Raw genomic sequence first — 20,711 nt, 5'->3', positions numbered from 1 at the left:
AAACATATATTTTATACATACCTGCAGTGATTGCCATTTTTTGCTTTTTCTAATAGAGTCGATGCAACATTTTGTTGCGGTTTTTAAGTGTATGTAAAAACTAAAATAATATAGATACTAATAAAAATAGCAAGGTAATTTAAAGTAAAACAATGATTAAATTGTTATTTAACTACAAGTGTTTTACAAAATATCTGTTTATTTATTTACGTCTAGTCTAATCGTGACTCTGGCGACTCCTCACCGCCCACTCGCCTACGTGGCCAATCAGCGCTCGCCGGCTTCGCGTGACGTCGCCCACAAAATATCTCGCGGAACAAAAGCCGTACGCGCGTAAAGCTCCTCCCCGCTGGAAGTGAACGACAGCACGCAGTCACGATCGTTTCTCGCTAAAGTTTGTTTTAATACATGATAGTATTTATATATTTACGCGCGCAGTAGAGCGGCATAAACCCACAGGAACTCGAGAAGCGCGTCTTTGTTCGAACTGAAGCTGCGTGGGATTCTCGCGAGAGTAAGTAGATCCAGCGCGTGGCTGGTTTGTTTGTGTTGTGTTACATTGATACAATGTTGCATTTTTTTAATATATCGTTTCCGAGCGGTGTTTTAAAAATCATCTATGTGATACGCCTCATTTTTAAAACCATCTGGCAGAAATTGTGTCATGGTAATGCGCACACACACAAGCGTTTCAGTGTTTTGACAGTGTAAATGGGTTTGTTTGCCGTTTTTCATTATGTTGAAAGGTCGAGACTGAAAGAGGTTCGGAGATAAACTCATCATGTTCTGACCTACCGTTGTGTTTATCTGGCACAGATTCTAAATATTGTGAAATATATGAACTAATCAGTAAAACAATGACAAACTGAATGAAAAAATGAAAAACAAAAGTTTCTTTCACTCTCTTTGTCTAATGTGTCAAAAGTCTTTTGAAATCATGGCCACTTCCCTTCCCTCATAGAATTAGCATATGTTCGTTATTCATTATAAATACTTTGGTCTAACCCTTATGCAAACAAGCACTCGGACAGACAGACAAACGTGTATTTGACATATACATGTACTTTGTCTTTACATGTAAAGAGGTTTGTTAGAGGCATATGTCACATTTTGTTTATTTTATTATCGTTCAAGTTAATTTTAAACATACTAAATCTGTATGTGTACAGTGACTCTCAGACACTTGAGTGAATGTCATGAAAAGTCACAGAAAAACTATTTGAACCATGAGGATGTTTTGAATGGCCGCTCAACAGAATCGCCTGGTGATCCAGACCGGCTCTGGCCACATTTTCTGTGTAGTTTTATTTCTTCAGAAACTCCCTCACTGTCATTTCCCCCTTCAGATGAGGTCACACACGGATCGCTGTTGTGAGCATGCTCAGAACGAGAGAGAGAAGTAGGAAGTGTCCAGAGCTGTTTCCTCTTTTTTTCATCTCGGTCTGTTTTTTTGTGCATTGAGTTCAAACAGAGGACGCGGTCGTCACGGAAACACAAACATCAGACTGTTGCTGCAGGGGTCTTTCATTTATCATTGACCTGAACTCTGTTGACCTTTTGAACTTCACTGGTTGCTCACTGCTTTTAGTTCGCTGACAACAGTGAATAATTGCTTTAAATAAAAGTAATACTTATTTAAGGGTGTGCGAAATTACTATTTTATATTGTGTCCTTTCTTTGGAATCGGTATGAACTACAACATGAAAATCAAAACGACAACCTTATTTTCACCCATGAACTGTGGAAAATAAAATCTAAAGTCTCTTTCTGCAGAAGTGTAATAAAACGTATCGCCGTGGCAGATCTTCCTGAAGTGCGGGTGTGATCTAGAAGGTGAGTGTTTGCTCAGTTATTCACACTTGCACCAAAGTTTCTTTCAGGGATTCACCACCGTATGAGCGTGAGTGAGGAATGCTCCACATGAAGGAGTGTTGGAGAGGGACGACAGGTCTTTTTTGTGTTTTAGTCTGTTTCATTTCACTTATTATGTTTTTCTTGCTCTTTGTTGAAGGGGACGATACGTGGAGAATAAGATCAGACTCTGCTAATGTATTATCTTGTGTAGTCTCGATAATTGTTTCTGTTTATTGTTTTTGTTAGTTGAATCTAGTTTGAACAATATATATTTGTATATGTAAGAATTTTGTTTGGTTTAGACGGGTCTGCTTTTTTGTTTTGTTTTCTGTAAGTGTGTTCTTGGGATCATGTGTCTGTAACAGTAGTGCTGAGATGAGTCGGGCTCTTTATCTGAGGCCTTTACGGGAAATGTGTCTTTTTTATATTCGTGAGTTCCTGGACTGACTTTCAGCACAGTCTGGGTTTGCTCTTGTTGGTATTTATTGCGTGTTTCTGTCATTGATTCGGTGAGGAAGAACGTTCTATAGCTTCTTTGTTTGTAGCTCATGAGGGAATATTTACCTCCGATCTACACGGTCCTGTGAATCTCCTCTCAGGATCACTGTGATTTCTCTTGATATCCCAGGGGAGTGTGAGAGTCAGATGCTGTGAAAACTCATTTCAGGCTAGAGAACCTTCTCTAAAGCCACTTTCTAATGCTTTCTTTTTTTAGTGCGTGTTATTTTAATATGCCTGTTTTTGTTTTGATGCTTTGAAACTCGTCCAGTAGTTTACACTTGTCCTAACTCTTTCTTTCTCTCTCTCTCAGTCTGGACCGCTCCTCTGACATGGAGCCGTATTGCCTCGTCTGATTGGCTGACGCACTCTTTTACCGTCCTGCTCATGAGGTAACCCCGGCTGTTGTTGTTGATGCCCGTGTCCGGGCCGTGATGGGGCAGAGGGTGTCGGGTGTGAAGTCTGCAGATGAGCCGGAGACAGGTGAGCTGGCTTACCGACCGGCATGTGGGTCGCTCCGTAGCCGCGGGGTCCCACTACCTCCCCGTGTGGAGCTGCTCTTGGATATGCCACCGGCGGGACCAGATGTTCAGCTTCACCACGCCTGGAACCCAGACGACCGCTCCCTCAACCTGTTCATCAAGGATGACGATCGCTTAACGTTCCACCGCCACCCGGTGGCCCAGAGCACTGACTGCGTACGGGGAAAAGTGGGCTTCACCTGTGGGCTTCACGCTTGGACCCTCCGCTGGCCCGTGCGACAGCGTGGCACGCACGCCGTGGTCGGTGTCGCCACCTCTCTGGCTTCTTTAAGGGCTGTGGGGTATTGTGCCATGGCTGGCAGCGACGCAGAGTCGTGGGGTTGGGATTTGGGCCGCGGCAGACTTTACCACGACAGGAAGAGTCAGAGCCAGAGTGGAACTGTGCCATCTTACCCTAAATTCATCGAGGATGAGGATGAGGATGGGACGTTCTCCGTGCCGGAGGAGATTCTGGTGGTGCTGGACATGGACGAGGGAACGCTCGGGTTCTGCGCTGACGGGAATTACTTGGGCGTAGCGTTTCATGGGCTGAAAGGAAAGAGGCTGTACCCCATCGTCAGTGCCGTGTGGGGTCACTGCGAGGTCACCATGACCTACATCAACGGACTGGACCGTACGTATATCTCACATTATTATTATTATAATCTCACCCTATTGTTGTTCAGTTTTGTATTGCTTTCCCCGTTTTCTTTTCTTTCACAAAATATATTCTTCTGATGAATGTTAGTATCATTATTGACTTTCATTTTATGAACACAAAACTACTGAGACATTTCTCAAAAAATATCTTCTTTTGTGTTCCACTGAAATGAGTCAAATACAAGTTTTGAACCACATGAGGGTGAATAAACGACAGAATTTTGGATGAACTTTCCCTTTAAGATTTGAGAACGTGTCTGGGTGCTAATCTGACATCCTGCTCTTTGACCCTAACTTGACCTTTGATCTGCCCCACAGCCGAACCCCTGCCCCTGATGGAGCTCTGCAGACGGGCAGCCCGGCAGGCTCTGGGTCGACAGCGGATTCATCACATCCAGATTTGCCAGACGCTCAAAAACTTCCTGCAGCACCAATGAGAGACACCAAAGCACACAGATAAATATCACCTGGGCTCTGTAGACTAAACACAGAATCAGTGATGTCATGAGAAGCTTTGTGCTGTGCACAGACGTCTGTAGAGCGTGTTAGAGATGGACGCTACAGAAATGACTCGCCAGAGGAAAAGTATCAGGTTTTAACCAATGATTTTATTGGAGATTTATCTGCGGAGGTTAGGAAAGTGTGTTTGTGTGCGAGACAAGTTCATGTCTTCCATGGAAATAACTTTCACAAACTGACCTCTTCACATGTTTTAATCTTAACACTAAGAGCCTGATTTCTTCATGTGGATGCAGTGTAACTTTAGACTAAAGATGATTTTGTGGCCGTTTCAACTAAAGCTTTTTGTTACTGGGTGTGTAACCAGAACAGAGGCCCTTAATATATGTGTTTCAGTGCCTGAGATCTTTGAAAGCGTTTGTTGCTTGTGTTTAGTTGGAGATGATGAAGCTTGACTCAGTTGGTTCTCAAATGTTTTTAGCATCTGAACTTGAGTATTGCTACTTTCTGTAAACTGCTGAAGCGTGAATGAGGCTGATTTTTACAGGCTTGATTTTTATATGATGTTGGACACAACTTTGTTCTTTTATGACCTTTGAATTATGAATAAACAAAACAAAATGATCCGTCTCTTTCTGATGTCAAGAATACCCACTTTTAACATTGTTTGAATGTTTCTGCTTTCAAAATTCTGAACACATTTCTAAGGACACTCTTAACAAATGTAATGCATGTTTCGCCATTTGGCAAAGTATTGTGAAGCAGTTTTCATATTGTAACAGCTTGACACATTTTAAATATTTATTAAATGGGTTTTCAGAGATTTATAATGTAAAGACAGTGCAGTGGCAAATAAAATATTGTGATCTGCTTGTCCTGGCACGTCATATTATACACCGCTAGATGTCGCTGTTCTTTTCATAACTATTAGTGTAGCAAAAATGAAACAAAACCACGTGAAGAGTAAAAATTTGATTCATTTCTTCCAACCATTTTTCCTGGCCCCAAATTCAGCAGTGAACAAAAAAAAGAACCCCTATGAAGATACGGATACCAGCTGACGGTGGTATCTTTGCCGTATCTCCTGTAACAACGTAGTAGTGGTGTCCCATTTCTTAGGGGAATATTTTCAACCCTTCCCCGTGTACAATAAAATCGGGATTGGGCCCCAAATTAGACAGCATCGAAACGCAACTAAGATTATTCAACAAACTCTGCTCATTTTATTCCATCACCACTTCGTCTCCTGTCTGCTCTTCCCTTCATCTCTGTATCTGCCTCATGGTTGATCTGAAGCATTAACTCACAACAGAGTTGATATTTTGAGTACAGATTTAGTCATTATTTCCTGATCCCTGATAGCACACGTACATCTGGCAGACATCTATTTGATATCTGCATTTTCATCTGCAAGACATCTGGCAGATGCTGTTTGCTCATCTGCCCTACATCTCTGAGACGTCTGCTGTCAGATAGACCTCTAGAAGATGTCTGTAAGATGTGTATGATTTAGAATGGATGTAAAACAGCTCTTTCTAAGATGTTTAGCAGATGTTTTTACACAGCAGATGATTTCCAGATCTCCAGATCTTTAGCAGACATCTTACAGATGTACCTGTGCTATCTGGGGTGAAGAGTGATCTGTGAAACTGGGCTGGATCTTTGATCTATGGGATCTACATAAATCAGGGGAACAAGATGGTTTTAATTCTATCAGATCTAACAGTTTTTGGCATCATGTACAGCATGTTCTATCACCGATGGCGGTCACGAACAGATGGATAGCCTATAACAAATTTGTTGGTTTAGATTTGATGTGATCTTCTGATTGAATTCTGTGGAATTCTGTTCACATTTAGAAAACTTCCTGTTGTAGAACACTTGATTAATTGTGTTGTAAGGAGATTTTGGTTCACTTTTTTTCCAAAGTAAAATCATACTAAATAAACAATAATAATGTCAATACGAAGCCATTACTTTAATGATTCCAGAATGTATTTCTTCCACCACACAAGGGCACAAACTGCACATTTTCTGAGGGGTATGCCAGATCAGTATTGATCCCCACCCCAATATAGAAAACACACAACAAATAAAAAATCCGCAGACAAGTTGTATATTACCTTTGGAGTCATTTTAGTTATATTTTACATCATGTGAAGGTGACAATCAGATTTGCATCTATAACAGAAGCATAAAGGTTTCCTTTTACAGAAACACTTTTCCAACTGCTTCACAGTGTAACAGATACACAATTCTGAAAAGACAAATAACAATCTGAAAACTAATGAAACAAAGGAGCAAAAGTAGTAAAAGTACATAAAGTTTATGTTCAGACATACACAATAAATTAGGGCTGAAACTAACGATTATTTTAATAATCGTATAATCGGACGATTGTTTTTTTATTAATCTGTTAACAGGCTAAACAATTTTTAATTTGATCTTTTGCTTATAATAACTAAATAAAACCCCAAATAAGGCTATTTATTGTATACTTCGAAAGGTGAGTTTCACTTATGTAGTCTAGAATTTTGAAATTTAAAACCTTTAACAAAAAAGCTTGTCCAGTTTTAAAAAATAAAACGTCTTTAAATATCCCAAATATAAGTAACAATCGAGTTGTAGCCGGAGATGTGCAGGTGAGGAAATGTTCCCAGTGAATTATAAACTTATTTTGATCTTCAATGTTAGACATTTAGATGATTCCCTTTCCTTAAACAAAAAGTATTATTAACATTATTCATTATTACCAAAACTAATAATACGTATCACATGACATACTCGCATTGTATAACACAAATAAACAAAAGGTCTTTGTTCTTTCCCACTTAGGCCTACTTTAAAACGAATGCTTAGTTTGTGGTTCATTAATATTGAATAAAAACACAACAATAAAACAGCCTATGTTAAACATACTTTTACTGAAACTTTATAATTAAACTTTTATTGAAAAACGAAATAAGACTGATAACAGACATTATAAAGCAAATACATTTTTCCCCTTGCTTTAAAACCAGTGCTCAAATTGAATCAAGTCTTATGGGGTGTCCCCACCATAAGACTTTTTTTGGTGGGGGTGGGGGTTAGTCTCGCAATATACAATTATACACAATATATTTGATCATAATATGCATACCTATATACTATTTATTAAAAACAGGCTAACATAAAAGAACAGGCTTCTATTACTGTATTTTGGATCAAATCAATGCAGGCTTTGTGAACAGAAATTACTTTTGAATGTTTTTATGTTTGAATGTTTACTTTTATGAGAGAGTCTGTCAGTCAGCAGACTAATCAACCATTTCAGTCCAAAAGTCTGCTTTATTCAGGAATTAACTATGGCTATCAATATGTCAATCAAAGCTATTTCAAGAGTGAATCCCGCATTTATATGCTGATGTAATTCCCGAAACGTTGCAGGGTGTATGTGGCCGTTGGTATTAGAAGCATGAAAAACAAGTTTATACAATTCTGAATGGATTATCTATAGCACAGAAATCGCGCAACGGGCACTCCCTTTATAATTAAGATGTCACTCATCTTCATCGAGATCTCTATCACCCCAGAACCAGGCCTAATAATAATAATTTACACAAGAAATACAAAAGCCCCAACATGGAGTTGATAAATATAGTGGAAAGATATAGAGAGAGAAAATTACCCCTCAAAAAAGAAGAACTAGTAGACTTTCTCTTCCCGACTGCGAGTGGAGGTTTATTGTTATCAAGCAGTCATGTCAACTATGTCCTGCGCTTAGCGGTCTTCAGACGTGGGGCGGGGCGTTTAAAATGTAAATAGACAAGACAACTAGCCCATAAACAAACTTAATATAAATTATTGTAAATAATTAGTTCACGAAATTAACCATATCCATTGCATGACTTTAATTACATTTGTCATTATCATTTTTACTCAAATAAAAATATCTGAGGGACCCCCTAAGTCTATTTTTTACCTCTTATGGGGGATCCCTAATGCCTTATGGGGGGTCCCGGAGCCCCCCAGCCCCCCTTCAATTAGAGAACCGTTTAAAACATTTTTAGTTTGTGGTTCACATTTTCTGAAAACACATCATTACAGTAAAACAAAGACAAACTCACTTACATTGAACGAAGAAATTATTTTTTAACGTTTTTTTGCGCTCTTGTTTCTGTCATAATGTCAATCATCACGCAATCTCTCCTGTGCTCTGTGCTGCGCGCTGTTTGCAGAGGACGCATCTGATCGCGTTATATAAAGAACACGGGCCTGGGAAAACGCGTCCGACGTTTAATGAAGAACCCGACAACTAGCATATGCGTGATAGTGGGAGATTTAACAGCTAAACGTTTTATTAAAAAAAACTTTAAGAAAACCCCTTGTGCGGCGCCCCATGCACCGCATATACTGCAAACCCCATTTTTGCGCCACTGCGCACCACACACAATGTCATGTCATGACAGATGAATTTATTTGTTTTATTTGTTGATTAAAGTGTGTCACCCACATAATAATCTATGTACATGTCTGTTCATTTCTTAGTGTAATCACACACTATATATGCACTATTCTAGACTGTATTGTCACATTAAACTTCAGACCCAAGACTACAGTATCACTGGATTATTAAACTGAATGTGTGGATTATCAGTGTTATCAGTGTGAGGTGTTATTGTGTCTTCAGTCTGTGTTGACTGTGTGTCACACAGACACCTTTAATCACACACCTTACTCATCTGTCAGGCCTAAAAGAGAAACACAAAGATGGTCACTAAATGAACATCACCACTGTCAGATCAAGAGATAAACTTTAGAAACACTTCACAACAAACATTAGCACTATATGAATCAGTAATGTGTCCTATATGATTCACTTGAACACAATCAACTCAACGCTGCGATCCAGAAGTGAACAGTCCCGAAGTGAACAGACATTCAAAACATCAAGTGTGTTCAATGGTACACTTGTTTATATCAATTGTTGTTTCAATGTATTAACACTAGGGGAGATGTGACACAAGGAAATGGAGAGTAAAACAAGTGTGTGTACAGAATGGAAGAGAGTTCGGATTGGAGTAAAGATCGGCTGTGTCCGAAATCGCCCACTATACCCTCATTCACTATTCCCTACATTAGTTCACTAATATAGTCCACTTTAAGGAGCGGGTGAAAACGAGTGAGTAAATTCGGACACTCGGTGCACCGGAAACGCTGCGGGCGCCATCTTCCGCCAAGACGCGGGAATTCATTCAGCGCGAGCGTCACGATAGATGGCTAGCAGCTAGCCGTGAGTGTACATTGGCAGTACACTCGTTATTATGATGAATCATGGGATTGAATGAGTGCACTCAATAATGTCCACTATGAATTCGGACACCACTAAAAATGGATGTCCACTAAAAATGGATGTCCCCTCAAATAGTGCACAATATTAGGGTATAGGGGACTATTTCGGACACAGCCATCGAGTTGCCCAAGGAATTCTTGTGCCATCCTATTCTTTTATTGTTTTCTGATCAATTGACATTGTGACACACTTCACATGTACTGTTGTAATTTATTATTGTTAACTCATATGTGCTTGTGTGTTTGCAAAGTATCGTTTTTTTTTCAGTTGAGCTTCAATTTAAGAAAACCTAATGACACTTATGAGGTTTGCTTATACCAAGTAATATTTTTGTTATTTTTAGTTGCCAAAAACAGAAGGGTAAAGATGGGTAGAAATATTTTCTAAGCAAATCAAGAAAATAAAAATTGTCTTAAAACAGTTACGCTTATCCTATAATAGCACCAGAGTCATTTCCATTTACTTTACTAAGTTATTATAGATGTTGAACTGTTGAAACATTTATTTAAATGAGTTCAACTCACCACACTGTCTCTAGTTTATAATGTGGATCATCTTTAAGATCAGAGAGAAGCTTCAGTCCTGAATCTCCTATATTATTCCCAGACAGATTCAGATGTGTCAGGTGTGAGGGGTTTGATTTCAAAGCTGAAGTCAGAGCATCACAACCTTCATCTGTGATCTTACACTTCCACAACCTGTAGAGTGAACAATACACACGCTTCAGTCTCTCAGTTCAGCAGGAATGTCATTAATGAAAAACATATTACACAGAATGACATTCATCATCCTCATCTCATTATTAAAATGCTAACACGTAACCTTTGTAATCATTCATTTTATAACGTCTCAGTGGTCTAACAGCGCTCCTCAATGTCAAAATAAGTGAGGTGACCAATCGAATAAAAGAAGATGGGAGTTACTGTTTACAGAGCCGAGCTGTTCTGTAAATAAAGTTTTCCATGTACAGATGATCTGATGAGCCCAAGATATAAATACAACATGCAAAGTTTCATATGAAGCATTTCAGAAAGTCCCGCTAAACTGTGTGGATTTTAAAGTTTGGTTATTGGTTGTGGTTAACCTATTACAATAAAAATCGTATTTAGAAAAAGTTAAATGCATTCAACAACAAATTCTAATAGAGAAACTCTTTTTTCTTTCTTTCTTTAGTTTTATCTCACCGATAAGATCTCTCAACCATTGTATGAAAAGTTTTAAATAAAGATTTAAAAGGAAAGTTCAGCTCAAATTGAAAGTAATGAAATGATGTTGATTTTTGTTATCAAATGTTTAGACGATGACAATACAATTATAAAGCTGTTTGTTTTTTTATGACATTCCTAAATACCAAGCCCAACCCACCCCTGAACATGAATATAGAACATGTTTTAAGATCCAGTGCATGTGTGACTATCAGAGAGATGATCTCACTTCAGTGTCTAAAGTTTACAGAGAGGATTCTTCAGTACAGTAGCGATCAGCTTCACTCCTGAATCTCCTACATCATTCCCAGACAGATCCAGATCTCTTAGGTGTGAAGGGTTTGATCTCAGCGCTGAAGTCAGAGCAACACAACCTTCAGCTGTGATATTACACATCCACAACCTGTAGAGAATAATACATAAGATATAAATTGTAGTGAAATTAAGGGTTGAAATCAAACTTTGATGCTTCTTATCTCATCATTTGATTCTGGGACTTTAGCCTGGATTTCACAGACAGGGTCATAATTATTGAGAAGGCAAAGATCTATTGTATTTCCAGGCTCAACACTAGCCTGTTAATTTTTTCATAGACATTTAAAAAACACAACAATAAAAAAAACCTTGTCTGCTGTATTTCAGCATTTATATCTCTGAATTACTAATAGCTATAGTAATTCTGCATCTCCAATCATTTGGTTTCCAAGCAGCAATCCACATTTCTAAAAGATTCCGTGAAAAAAAAAAATTCTGGCTGCTGGGGCACCAGAAATAAACCGTAAAATAACAGTTTTCCCTGTAAAATTATATGTTTTTCCCGTTTTTCTTGTAAATTCGCAGTCTTGTTCTGTAATACGTATATAATACTATAATATATAATATAATATATTTTAAAAAATACATGAAAATCATTGACAGTCAGTTTTGAGAGGGCTTCCATTTCATGGTGACTTTAAATAGACATGCCAGCAATCCGTGAAACTGAAAAGAGCGGAGCAATTTTTCCTTATTCTTAGCCCTATCTGTCACGATCTGTTCTGTGTTTCCCGTTATTTTGGGCTTTTATGTTACTTCCTGTTTGTGCCACGTGTTCTGTAGTCCTTTTGTAGTTTTTTTGTGTTAATTAGTTCTCCCAGGTGTGTTTTGTTATCTTGTTAGTTCTGTGTATTTAAGCACTTGTGTTTCAGTTGTCTGGTGTCAGTCATTTGTTGAATGTTGTTCCAAGTTCCCTGTGTTTGTTTCGGGTTTAAAAAATAAAGAATAGCTATACATAGGCTATATACAACATACAGTGTGTGTTTAGGGTAAAATAGGAAAAATTTAATAGGAAAAATTAGGCCTGTAATTTCAAAGGGAAGAGGTTTGTAATAAACGCTTATTTTTCTCCTTCTTTGACGACCAATCGGAGTCTTCAAAAGAATGTGTCATACCAAGCAACAGGGTGAGCCCCGCCTCCTCACTAAGATGAACGTTTTTGTCTTTCCTTCTACCCGAGTTGCTCTGAATCACTCTTGAGATAAGATTCCTAGTTAGAAATGTTTATGGTAAGCTTTAAGAATACAGGCCCTGGTTTCTTTATGTGTTTGATTTTTTGAAATAAAGATTTTTGAACTGCTGCTCTACAGCAAACAAGGTCTTGTGATCCCATCACTTTTTGGACTTTATATATTATCTATATTCTGCTGTGTTTGTTTAAAAAACAGTTTAAGTTTTCTACTACTGTAAGCCTCAGTACATGTGTGACTATCACAGAGATGATCTTACCCCAGTTTCTCCAGTTTACAGTGAGGATTCTCCAGTACAGTAGAGATCTGCTTTAATCCTGAATCTCCTAATTTATTCTCGGACAGATTCAGATCTCTCAGGTGTGAGGGGTTTGATCTCAGGGCTGAAGACAGAGCAGCACAACCTTCATCTGTGATTTTACAATAACTCAATCTGTAGAGAACAAAAACACACACTTCACTCTCTCAGTTCACAACACAGAAGACGATATAAACACAGCTTTATTCAAAACTACATAAGTATACTGTTTAACACATATGAAATACAACAACACAAAAATATATAAACAATATAAATCTCTCTCTCTTACTTATAAAACCTTATTGAAAACATAATAGGAATTTTTTGTTTAGACAACAAATATTTAAATGTTTTCATTTTGTCTTTGTCAGAGACTGTTATTAAGGTGCCCGTGAACCGGAAGTTGAGATTGTTTTTACTTCCGTATTCTGACGCATTTATGAGTGAAACGGAATTTCTAATGAGAAAAAATAATGGGTGTGGCTTGTTAGTACACTGCGATTTGATTGGATGCATAAAAACAGCCGTTGCATTTTGAAATGGAACTGACAGCAGGCTGACTGTTGAAGGGGAGGAGTTAACGGATGCTCCAGCCAAACCATCTAACTTACATCATGCGAGATGAATAGTCACTACAGGGAGGAAGAGCATTTTCGGACTTTAACTGAAGATTATGAGGGCACATACATTGTAAAAAGATAATGACCCACATTGGTAAGCTATTTACAATAAACGCTGCAATATTTAACGAAAAAATAGGAATTGCAATTTTCAATTTCACTGGGACTTTAACATATTACAATAATTAAATGTCAATTTGTTGCCAATACACAACTTCTCAGAGTTTTTTAGACGAGTAGTTTTCAGAGGTATCCTACTGCAGTTGATGGGGTTATTTGTGTGAGGATTAACAGAGAGAGCGCTGAATATCTGACTTTTTGTGTTATTAAATTAAATTAAATTGTGTTATACGACTGTAATTTAGTCTGCGGACTCTGGCGTCCCAAAAGCTCACCGGTGCCATCTTGTGCAACTAGCCCATTGTAATTTCTTGAATGTTTGAGTTATGTTTTGTGATTTTACAAACATGAACTGTTGTCATGGCGATGAGTTACATCACTGACAATAGTAACACATTCTGTAGCAGACAGGCAGATGGCGTTCTTGTACATCATGCTTTCATTTATTAATCTGCCTCAATAATTTACTTTAATAAATATTCTGATATGTTCAACATTATATTATTCACGTTCACACAGATCACGCTTCATTCATGACAATGCAATTCCTGAATGGGTCTCGTCTCGTTTCAAGTGTTTGTATTTATGACTAGTGTTAAATAACTGTTTACTTGTGCCTGTGAATTTCAATGAACTTTTATATTGTAGACAGCTTTTCTATTTATACGCCTGAATCCATCAACTCCAGCCCATTGGTGGAGAGAGGCACAGTTTCGACAATAGGCTTCACGCGTCAGCTCATGGCGAGTGAAAGTCTATGAATAAACTGCCATTTAACGGTAAACATTAACACACAAACACACATTAACGACACAACTGCTGCTGCGAGAATGGCAGCGACAGATGAATTATTCTGGTTGAGTACCATGTGTAAATAAACACACACAGAAACACATCTAAACACTAAACTGAAGAACATCTGCAATACTGAAGATTTATGAGGCTTTTCTTCATGAATAATGTTTTAAGAGTGAAGTGACTGTTCACACTTACTGAACTGATCTGGATTCACAAATCACAGGCAGCAACTTCTTCAGAACTTTGAGATTTTCAGCTTTGTTTTGTTGAACAAATTCCTTCAGTTTAAACTCATGCAGCTCCTGTTGTGATGTCAACAACACAAAGGCTACAGCTGACCACTGAGATGAAGAGAGTTTGACTTCACTTAATGCTCCTGATTTCAGATGATGTTGAATTTCCTTTACAATTGAACGATATCCCAGTTCATTCAGACAGTGAAACAGATTGATGAATTTCTCTGGAGAGCGAGTGCTCTTGATATTCTTCTTGATATACTCGACTGTTTTCTCATTGCTGTGAGAGCTTCTTACTGTCTGAGTCATGAAACCCTGTAGAACATTCTGATTAGACTCCAGCGACAAACCCAGAAGAAAACGAAGAAAAAGATCCAGATGTCCATTTTTACTCTGTAGAGCTTCATCTACAGCTCTCTGATGCAGGTCACATATTGAAAGCTTATCTTTAGCTCTCTGTAACATGACAGATACTGAAAGCTTCTCTCCTTGAGTTAGTTGGGTAGTTGTATTGAACACATCTGTGTTGTTGTTTATGAAAGAGATGTGAGCATAAAGAGCTGCGAGATGTTCCTGAATGGTCAGATGAAGAAAGCAGTAAACTTTCCCCTGATACCAGCCAAACTCCTCTCTGAAGATCTGAGTGCACAATCCTGAGTACACTGATGCTTCTGCTACATCAATGCCACACTCTCTCAGGTCCTCATCATAGAAGATCACATTGCCTTTCACAAGCTGCTCAAAGGCCAGTTTGCCCAGTTTGAAGATCATGTCTTCATCATTCTGCTCTTTCTTCTCATAGTCCTTCTGAAGTTTGATGTGTGTCTGAATGATCAGGAAGTGTGTGTACATTTGAGTGAGAGACTTGGGGATCTCTCCTTCACTCTCTGCTTCACTCAACATTCTCTCTAGAACAGTGGCTGAAATCCAGCAGAACACTGGGATGTGACACATGATGTACAGGCTCCTGGATGACTTCAGGTGTGAGATGATTCTGTGGTTCAGACTCTCATCACTGATTCTCTTGCTGAAGTATTCCTCCTTCTGTTTGTCAGTGAAGCCTCGTACCTCTGTGACTCGATCAACACACTCAGAGGGGATGAGATCAGCTGCTGCTGGTCTGGAGGTGATCCAGATGAGAGCGGAGGGAAGCAGATTCCCCGCCATGAGGTTTGTCAGGATCACGTCCACTGAGGCTGATTCAATGACATCACACAACCTCACACTGCTGTGGAAATCCAGAGACACGCGACACTCGTCCAAACCATCAAAGATGAACAACACTTTATATTCACCGCTGGAGATTTCCATTTCTTTTGTCTCAGGGAAGAAAAGATGAAGAAGATGTAAAAGACTGAGTGTTTGGTTCTTCATCAGATTGATCTCTCTGAAAGGAAGTGGAAATATGAGGTGGACGTCCTGATTCTCTTTCCCTTCAGCCCAGTCCAGAATGAACTTCTGCACAGAGACTGTTTTTCCAATGCCAGCGACTCCCTTTGTCAGCACACGTCTGATGGGTTTGTCTTGTGCAGGTAAAGCTTTAAAGATGTCGTTGCATTTGATCGGTGTGTCCTCTGTTGCTGTTCTCCTGGATTGTCTCTCAATCTGTCTCACCTCATGTTCATTACTGATCTCTCCACTTTCACTCTCTGTGATGTAGAGCTCTGTGTAGATCTCATTCAGCAGAGTTGGGATTCTCTCATGTGATGTTCCCTCACACAAACACTCAAACTTCTTCCTCAGATTTGATTTATAGACCTCAGTCATGTTTGGTTTCTTTTGGGATTTCACATCGTCACCTCCAGCCTCTGTTTGGTGTGGTCTGTAAATATGAAAAATAATAACTTATTGTTAAAAAAGTAATTGTTTTTAATGACTAGGGTTACACTGTCAAAAAAAGGTTTAAAAATGATATTCTGGTCATGTTTGTGTGTTACCTGATGTGTTCAGAGTTGGAGGAAAATCCTCCCTCCACCTGATCTGCATCAGAACTCATGTTTCACATTCAGTGCAACTGAAAACAAAACATTCACATCACAATCAAACAACATCATCACACACATAATTAAGGAATTAAGTTTATCTGGATATCTCACACAATTCACTCTGGCGATAGACAGAAAACACCACCACAATCAGCTCATGAAAATATGAATATTCATGTGTGTTTAAGGATAAAAACTAGATACAGGAATTCTAAAATCAAAATAGCTGCTGAAAAACAACAAACAACATTTAAAAACTTGTGTATTCATTGAAATACTAAACCGATTGATTTTTAATGAAAGACTTAAAAAGAAATGAGATGATACTCTCTTAATACGATACGGTAGGGCTGGGCGATATGGCAAAAAAGTAAACTCGATAGTTTTTTTCTATATTGATCGATAACAATATTTATTTCGATATATATTTAATTAAAAAACAGTATTTAAAAGAATCTATTTTAAATACAGTTTATTAACAAAAGTTAACCTTTAACCAGTTAAAATTCAATTAAATGAATGCACTGTTGCAACACAGAGGATATTAGGCCATAAACAACATGTACCAGTTCATTCAGTCTCATTTTGACTCAAATGACTCGTTAAGTAAAGGGAGTGTTCATTCAGTACATTCAACCAATGAAAGAGCTCCGTTACTGAGTACATTCGAACGCTATTGGCTCAGCACCTGCGCACATACATAACGCTGCAATAATGTCTTGCTCGAGTAGTGGGATTCATTCAATGTATTCAGTGAACCTTAAAGACATCTCACAAAAACTGTAGTACATTTCTTTAATCATGCAAGCATCTTACATACAAGGTTCTCTCTAATCTGTACAGGGCAGCGCTGGTTTGTTTCATATGCACCAGCTCATGTTAGCAGGTATGTTAACGATGGATATAAAAACGTTTGTGCTTGAGTTTCGAAGTAACTCGCTTGCAATTGCGCCTCAAGTTGGTTTTGTTTAACCGGCGATTGCGAAAAAAAATAAGACACTTGATAAACCGCGTAATGACAACTCGAGGTTAGTTTCACCTTTGTTTCAGCTTCCAGTAATGTTTTCCTCCTCATGATGAGTTTTCTTTGCCAAGTGCAGTATGAAATGGACTTTGTACTTTGACGCGCATGATAAAAGCTGTACGCTGACTGACTGTTGTTGCGTTTATTTCTGCGTTCTGTTAGACTGTAAAATTAATCCATATCGAGTCAAAATGCCAATAGCTTATCATCGTTTTTGAAATACATTCTATCGCGATTCGATATGATATCGTTTATCGGCACAGCCCTACGATACGGTTTATTAGAGAAATAAAAACATTGCAGAGAAACTATTACAAACGCTTTAATCAGATTCGAACTATTACACATGAAATCAGGAATAAATTCACTCATTATGTTTACAGGTAAAACTGTAAATAATCCAGTGAACTCAAATATTAAAACATACTTACAGTTTCTCTCTTTGTGTTAATGGATTATGTTTTCTCCTTCACAGAAGAGTATAAAAACATTTTCAAATGTTCAAACTAAACTCACTATATCTCGCTCAACAGGTTTCTCTGGATTAGTCAGGTTATGATCTAAATTAGAGATCTCGCACCAAAACGGAACCAATCAGCTGCGAGTAAATTTACATATAAGTGACGCAACACAGCGCGTGTTACAATGGCAAGTTACTTTTAATAATGTGTAATACAATAAAAATACTAATATAAAAATATATAAAATATAAATTTATATTTATATTACAAATATAAAATCAAATACAATGGTTACTAGTGTTAAAATCTGATTTTAGAGATAACATTTGCTGGCTTTCCCTTACACTCACATGGAATGGATTTATTTTCCATTCTTTTACTGTACACACAATATGTATTTCTTAGCATTGCATTTTTTACATTCTTGTCTGTGATGCAGAACATCTAGGAACAATTTTAGTTTCACTGTGTTAGGACATTTATATTTGTCCACTAAAAAAGCCTTCTATTAAACAGCTGCAGTAAGATACAGACAAAACCACAGGTGATATCACATATCTTTTAACACAGCTATTTTAATCCTTTTTTAAAAAAATCAAGTTTCCATTAATGCTAAAATGTAATTTAATGCAGTGCAAAATGTAAAATACAGGTAAAACAACTGTAAAAAATTAATATGGAAAATTCCTTCATATTAATAGAGTATATTGTGCCCTATTTTAAGGATTTCTTTTAGAGTGTAGTGTATTTTGTTCACATTTCTTCTGTAACCTATGGAGGTAGACACTCCAGTTTCTGGGGAAAGTTGTGAAATGTTCTACAATAACAGAGACACCAGTAACGTAAAATATAAATCTTCACATTCACACGTGTGCCATATTGAATAGTAGCCTACAGTACATTTATCTCTTTAACTCTGTCAGAGCACACAGATAGTTTCTCTTCATCAAATGCTTCACCCTCATTAATAAAGGTAAACTAAATGATAAATAATATAAGGGAGGATATTTTCATCCACTGTGCGTGGGAACACATATTAGACACATACATCGTATATTATTATTACTGTAGTATTTACCTTGCTAGTAGGCTATACTACAGTAAATGCGTGTTATAGTCGTTTAACTTGCGCATTAACGCAATCATCAGTGTTTCTGAAACCGTTCTGTCTTGCGTAGACAGTAGAAACATATTACTCCGTGGCTGATACTGTTGGTTTGGTTTTGTCAACCCAAAACTAATCCTGTAACCCTGAGTTTGTTCAGCTACATTCATGGTACAGGCCCCCGGGGTAACAGCATCCACAGGTGGGTATATAAACAACAGGTAACATCCATGGGTAAGAATATTCAACAGGTAACATCCACAGGTATCAAAACGTTCTAAACGAGTGCACGGAATAATACAATTTACAACTAGACTTGACCAAAAAATTAATTTTGGCAATAACAGGCCCATCCACACTTCCCATTGTGAAGAATGATTATGCCAATGGAATGATATTTTTGTAACAGAAACAAACTTAACTGTAAACTGCTACAAATTATTATTTTGTCTGAATTCTGCCTATTGGTTGATGTCTCAAATATGCATATTGTAGTATTAAGAACAACCCGAGTAAATCTCATCTGTGTTTTTATGTGCCAAGTATGTTTTAACATGGACGTTATCCAATGTTATCCGACCATGCTCTCGTTTAACTTTACACGTCTCTTCATTTTTCGTTTGGATAAATAAGTAATTTAATTTTAGTAATTAATTGGTTTAGGACTTATTTGTGTTTTGTAATTATTTGTTTATGAAAGGTGATTAGAAAGTTGAATTGCGCTAAAGTGTATCCGTTAAAACCGCCTGATTAAAATGATCTTGTGAATAATTATCCGTTGACGTCTTTTCAACAGTCATTAAACTATGGAGTTTAAATGGACCCTAAACTCACGCGCATGGAAAACAAAAAGGATAGTAAACAGAAAATATACAAAAACTATTTCTTAAAATAACAGAATTTATTTTTTTTAAGTTAACTTATTCATTTAATATTGCTCATACAATGCCACTCACGTTTGGATGTCAAAACCTTAAAATAACTGTATAAACTGTTTTTTTTAAAAAAAGGAATAAAACGTATGGTAAATAGATGCATGGTGATATGTTGTGAAAAAGATTTAATGAGCTTTCTCAACTCACCTAAGCACCTCTGTGTCAGTAACTCCCTTCAGAAATGTTGAAATCTCAACGTTCTGCTCTACTATTGGTGTTATTTATAACAACGTTTTGACCGCATCTGTTCACGATAAAACATCAAAACACACTTGAATTAGCTGCAGCAAATTTCTATGCTCAATGTAAGTAACGTTAACAGTACTTCGCATATTTTAGGTACAATACATCCAATAATCGCTTGACAACAGTTACAATGCTTTCAAAACCTCCCATCTACAAATAAAGACGTTATTAAATGCCCAAACTTTCGGAAACAAGCGTTCAAGCTATAGTTAACATTAGCCTGCCTCTCAGAAAACGGTTGAGATGCTAACAGACTTTTTTCTTGAAGACATAAAACCATTTCTAAGTAAATAAATAAGTAAATATTCAACAGAAACGTGTCAACAACAGTTGTGTGTATTATTTGTGTGATTTGAGTGACTAAACTTACCTGAAAACACTGAAGAAAACCGCGAGAAACAAAGCTTACTGCTAGTCAGTTCCTGGTGCCGCCCCGTTTCCACGGTAACTCCCTTCGCTCCAGTGTATGAATGCCACACGAAGGTTCAGCTCGCAACGCACACCCATTAATACAAGTAAAAGTCACGCAGCATTAGGCTACAATTGCAAATTAATAGCATTTTTATTTAACAGAAAAGTTTTGCTTTTGTTAAATAACTATTAGGCTGTATTAAATAACTATTTAGCCAGTATATAACATTCTTAAGATTCCTTTGACTGTACACAAAAATAAATAAATATTTATAAAAATTTCCTGTAAGAGCTCAGAAGAAACTATTAGTTTGCCACTGCTGTACCAACAGAGGCCCAGCGGCAGCAAGCCGCTGGTGGCGTGCCACCCAAAAAAAGCTGGCAGACTGACAGCATTTTTACATTGATCGGCTTGTCGACAGTGGTCCGACTGTG

At 37.6% G+C, this 20,711-nt stretch overlaps 2 protein-coding genes across 2 annotated transcripts; one reads left to right on the top strand and one right to left on the bottom strand.

Annotated features, from left to right (window-relative positions):
* The first annotated feature begins 133 nt into the window (after window positions 1-133).
* Window positions 134-4,866, top strand: spsb4b (splA/ryanodine receptor domain and SOCS box containing 4b). The gene is made up of 3 exons (XM_057351273.1): window positions 134-1,833; window positions 2,666-3,507; window positions 3,852-4,866. Exons 2-3 carry the CDS (start codon window positions 2,787-2,789, stop codon window positions 3,968-3,970), a joined length of 840 nt encoding a protein of 279 aa, XP_057207256.1. The 5' UTR covers window positions 134-1,833; window positions 2,666-2,786; the 3' UTR covers window positions 3,971-4,866.
* Window positions 4,867-5,974: 1,108 nt separating this feature from the next.
* LOC130564840 (protein NLRC3-like) lies at window positions 5,975-20,382 on the bottom strand. The gene is made up of 7 exons (XM_057351252.1): window positions 20,236-20,382; window positions 16,047-16,123; window positions 14,069-15,931; window positions 12,294-12,467; window positions 10,759-10,932; window positions 9,849-10,022; window positions 5,975-8,722 (listed from the first exon to the last, which is right to left on the bottom strand). Exons 2-5 carry the CDS (start codon window positions 16,103-16,105, stop codon window positions 10,767-10,769), a joined length of 2,262 nt encoding a protein of 753 aa, XP_057207235.1. The 5' UTR covers window positions 16,106-16,123; window positions 20,236-20,382; the 3' UTR covers window positions 5,975-8,722; window positions 9,849-10,022; window positions 10,759-10,766.
* Between the last annotated feature and the right edge of the window lie 329 nt (window positions 20,383-20,711).

This window comes from Triplophysa rosa, linkage group LG14 (assembly GCF_024868665.1).
Source record: "Triplophysa rosa linkage group LG14, Trosa_1v2, whole genome shotgun sequence".
Taxonomy (NCBI): Eukaryota; Metazoa; Chordata; class Actinopteri; order Cypriniformes; family Nemacheilidae; genus Triplophysa; species Triplophysa rosa.
This window is presented reverse-complemented; position numbering and strand designations above follow the sequence as displayed.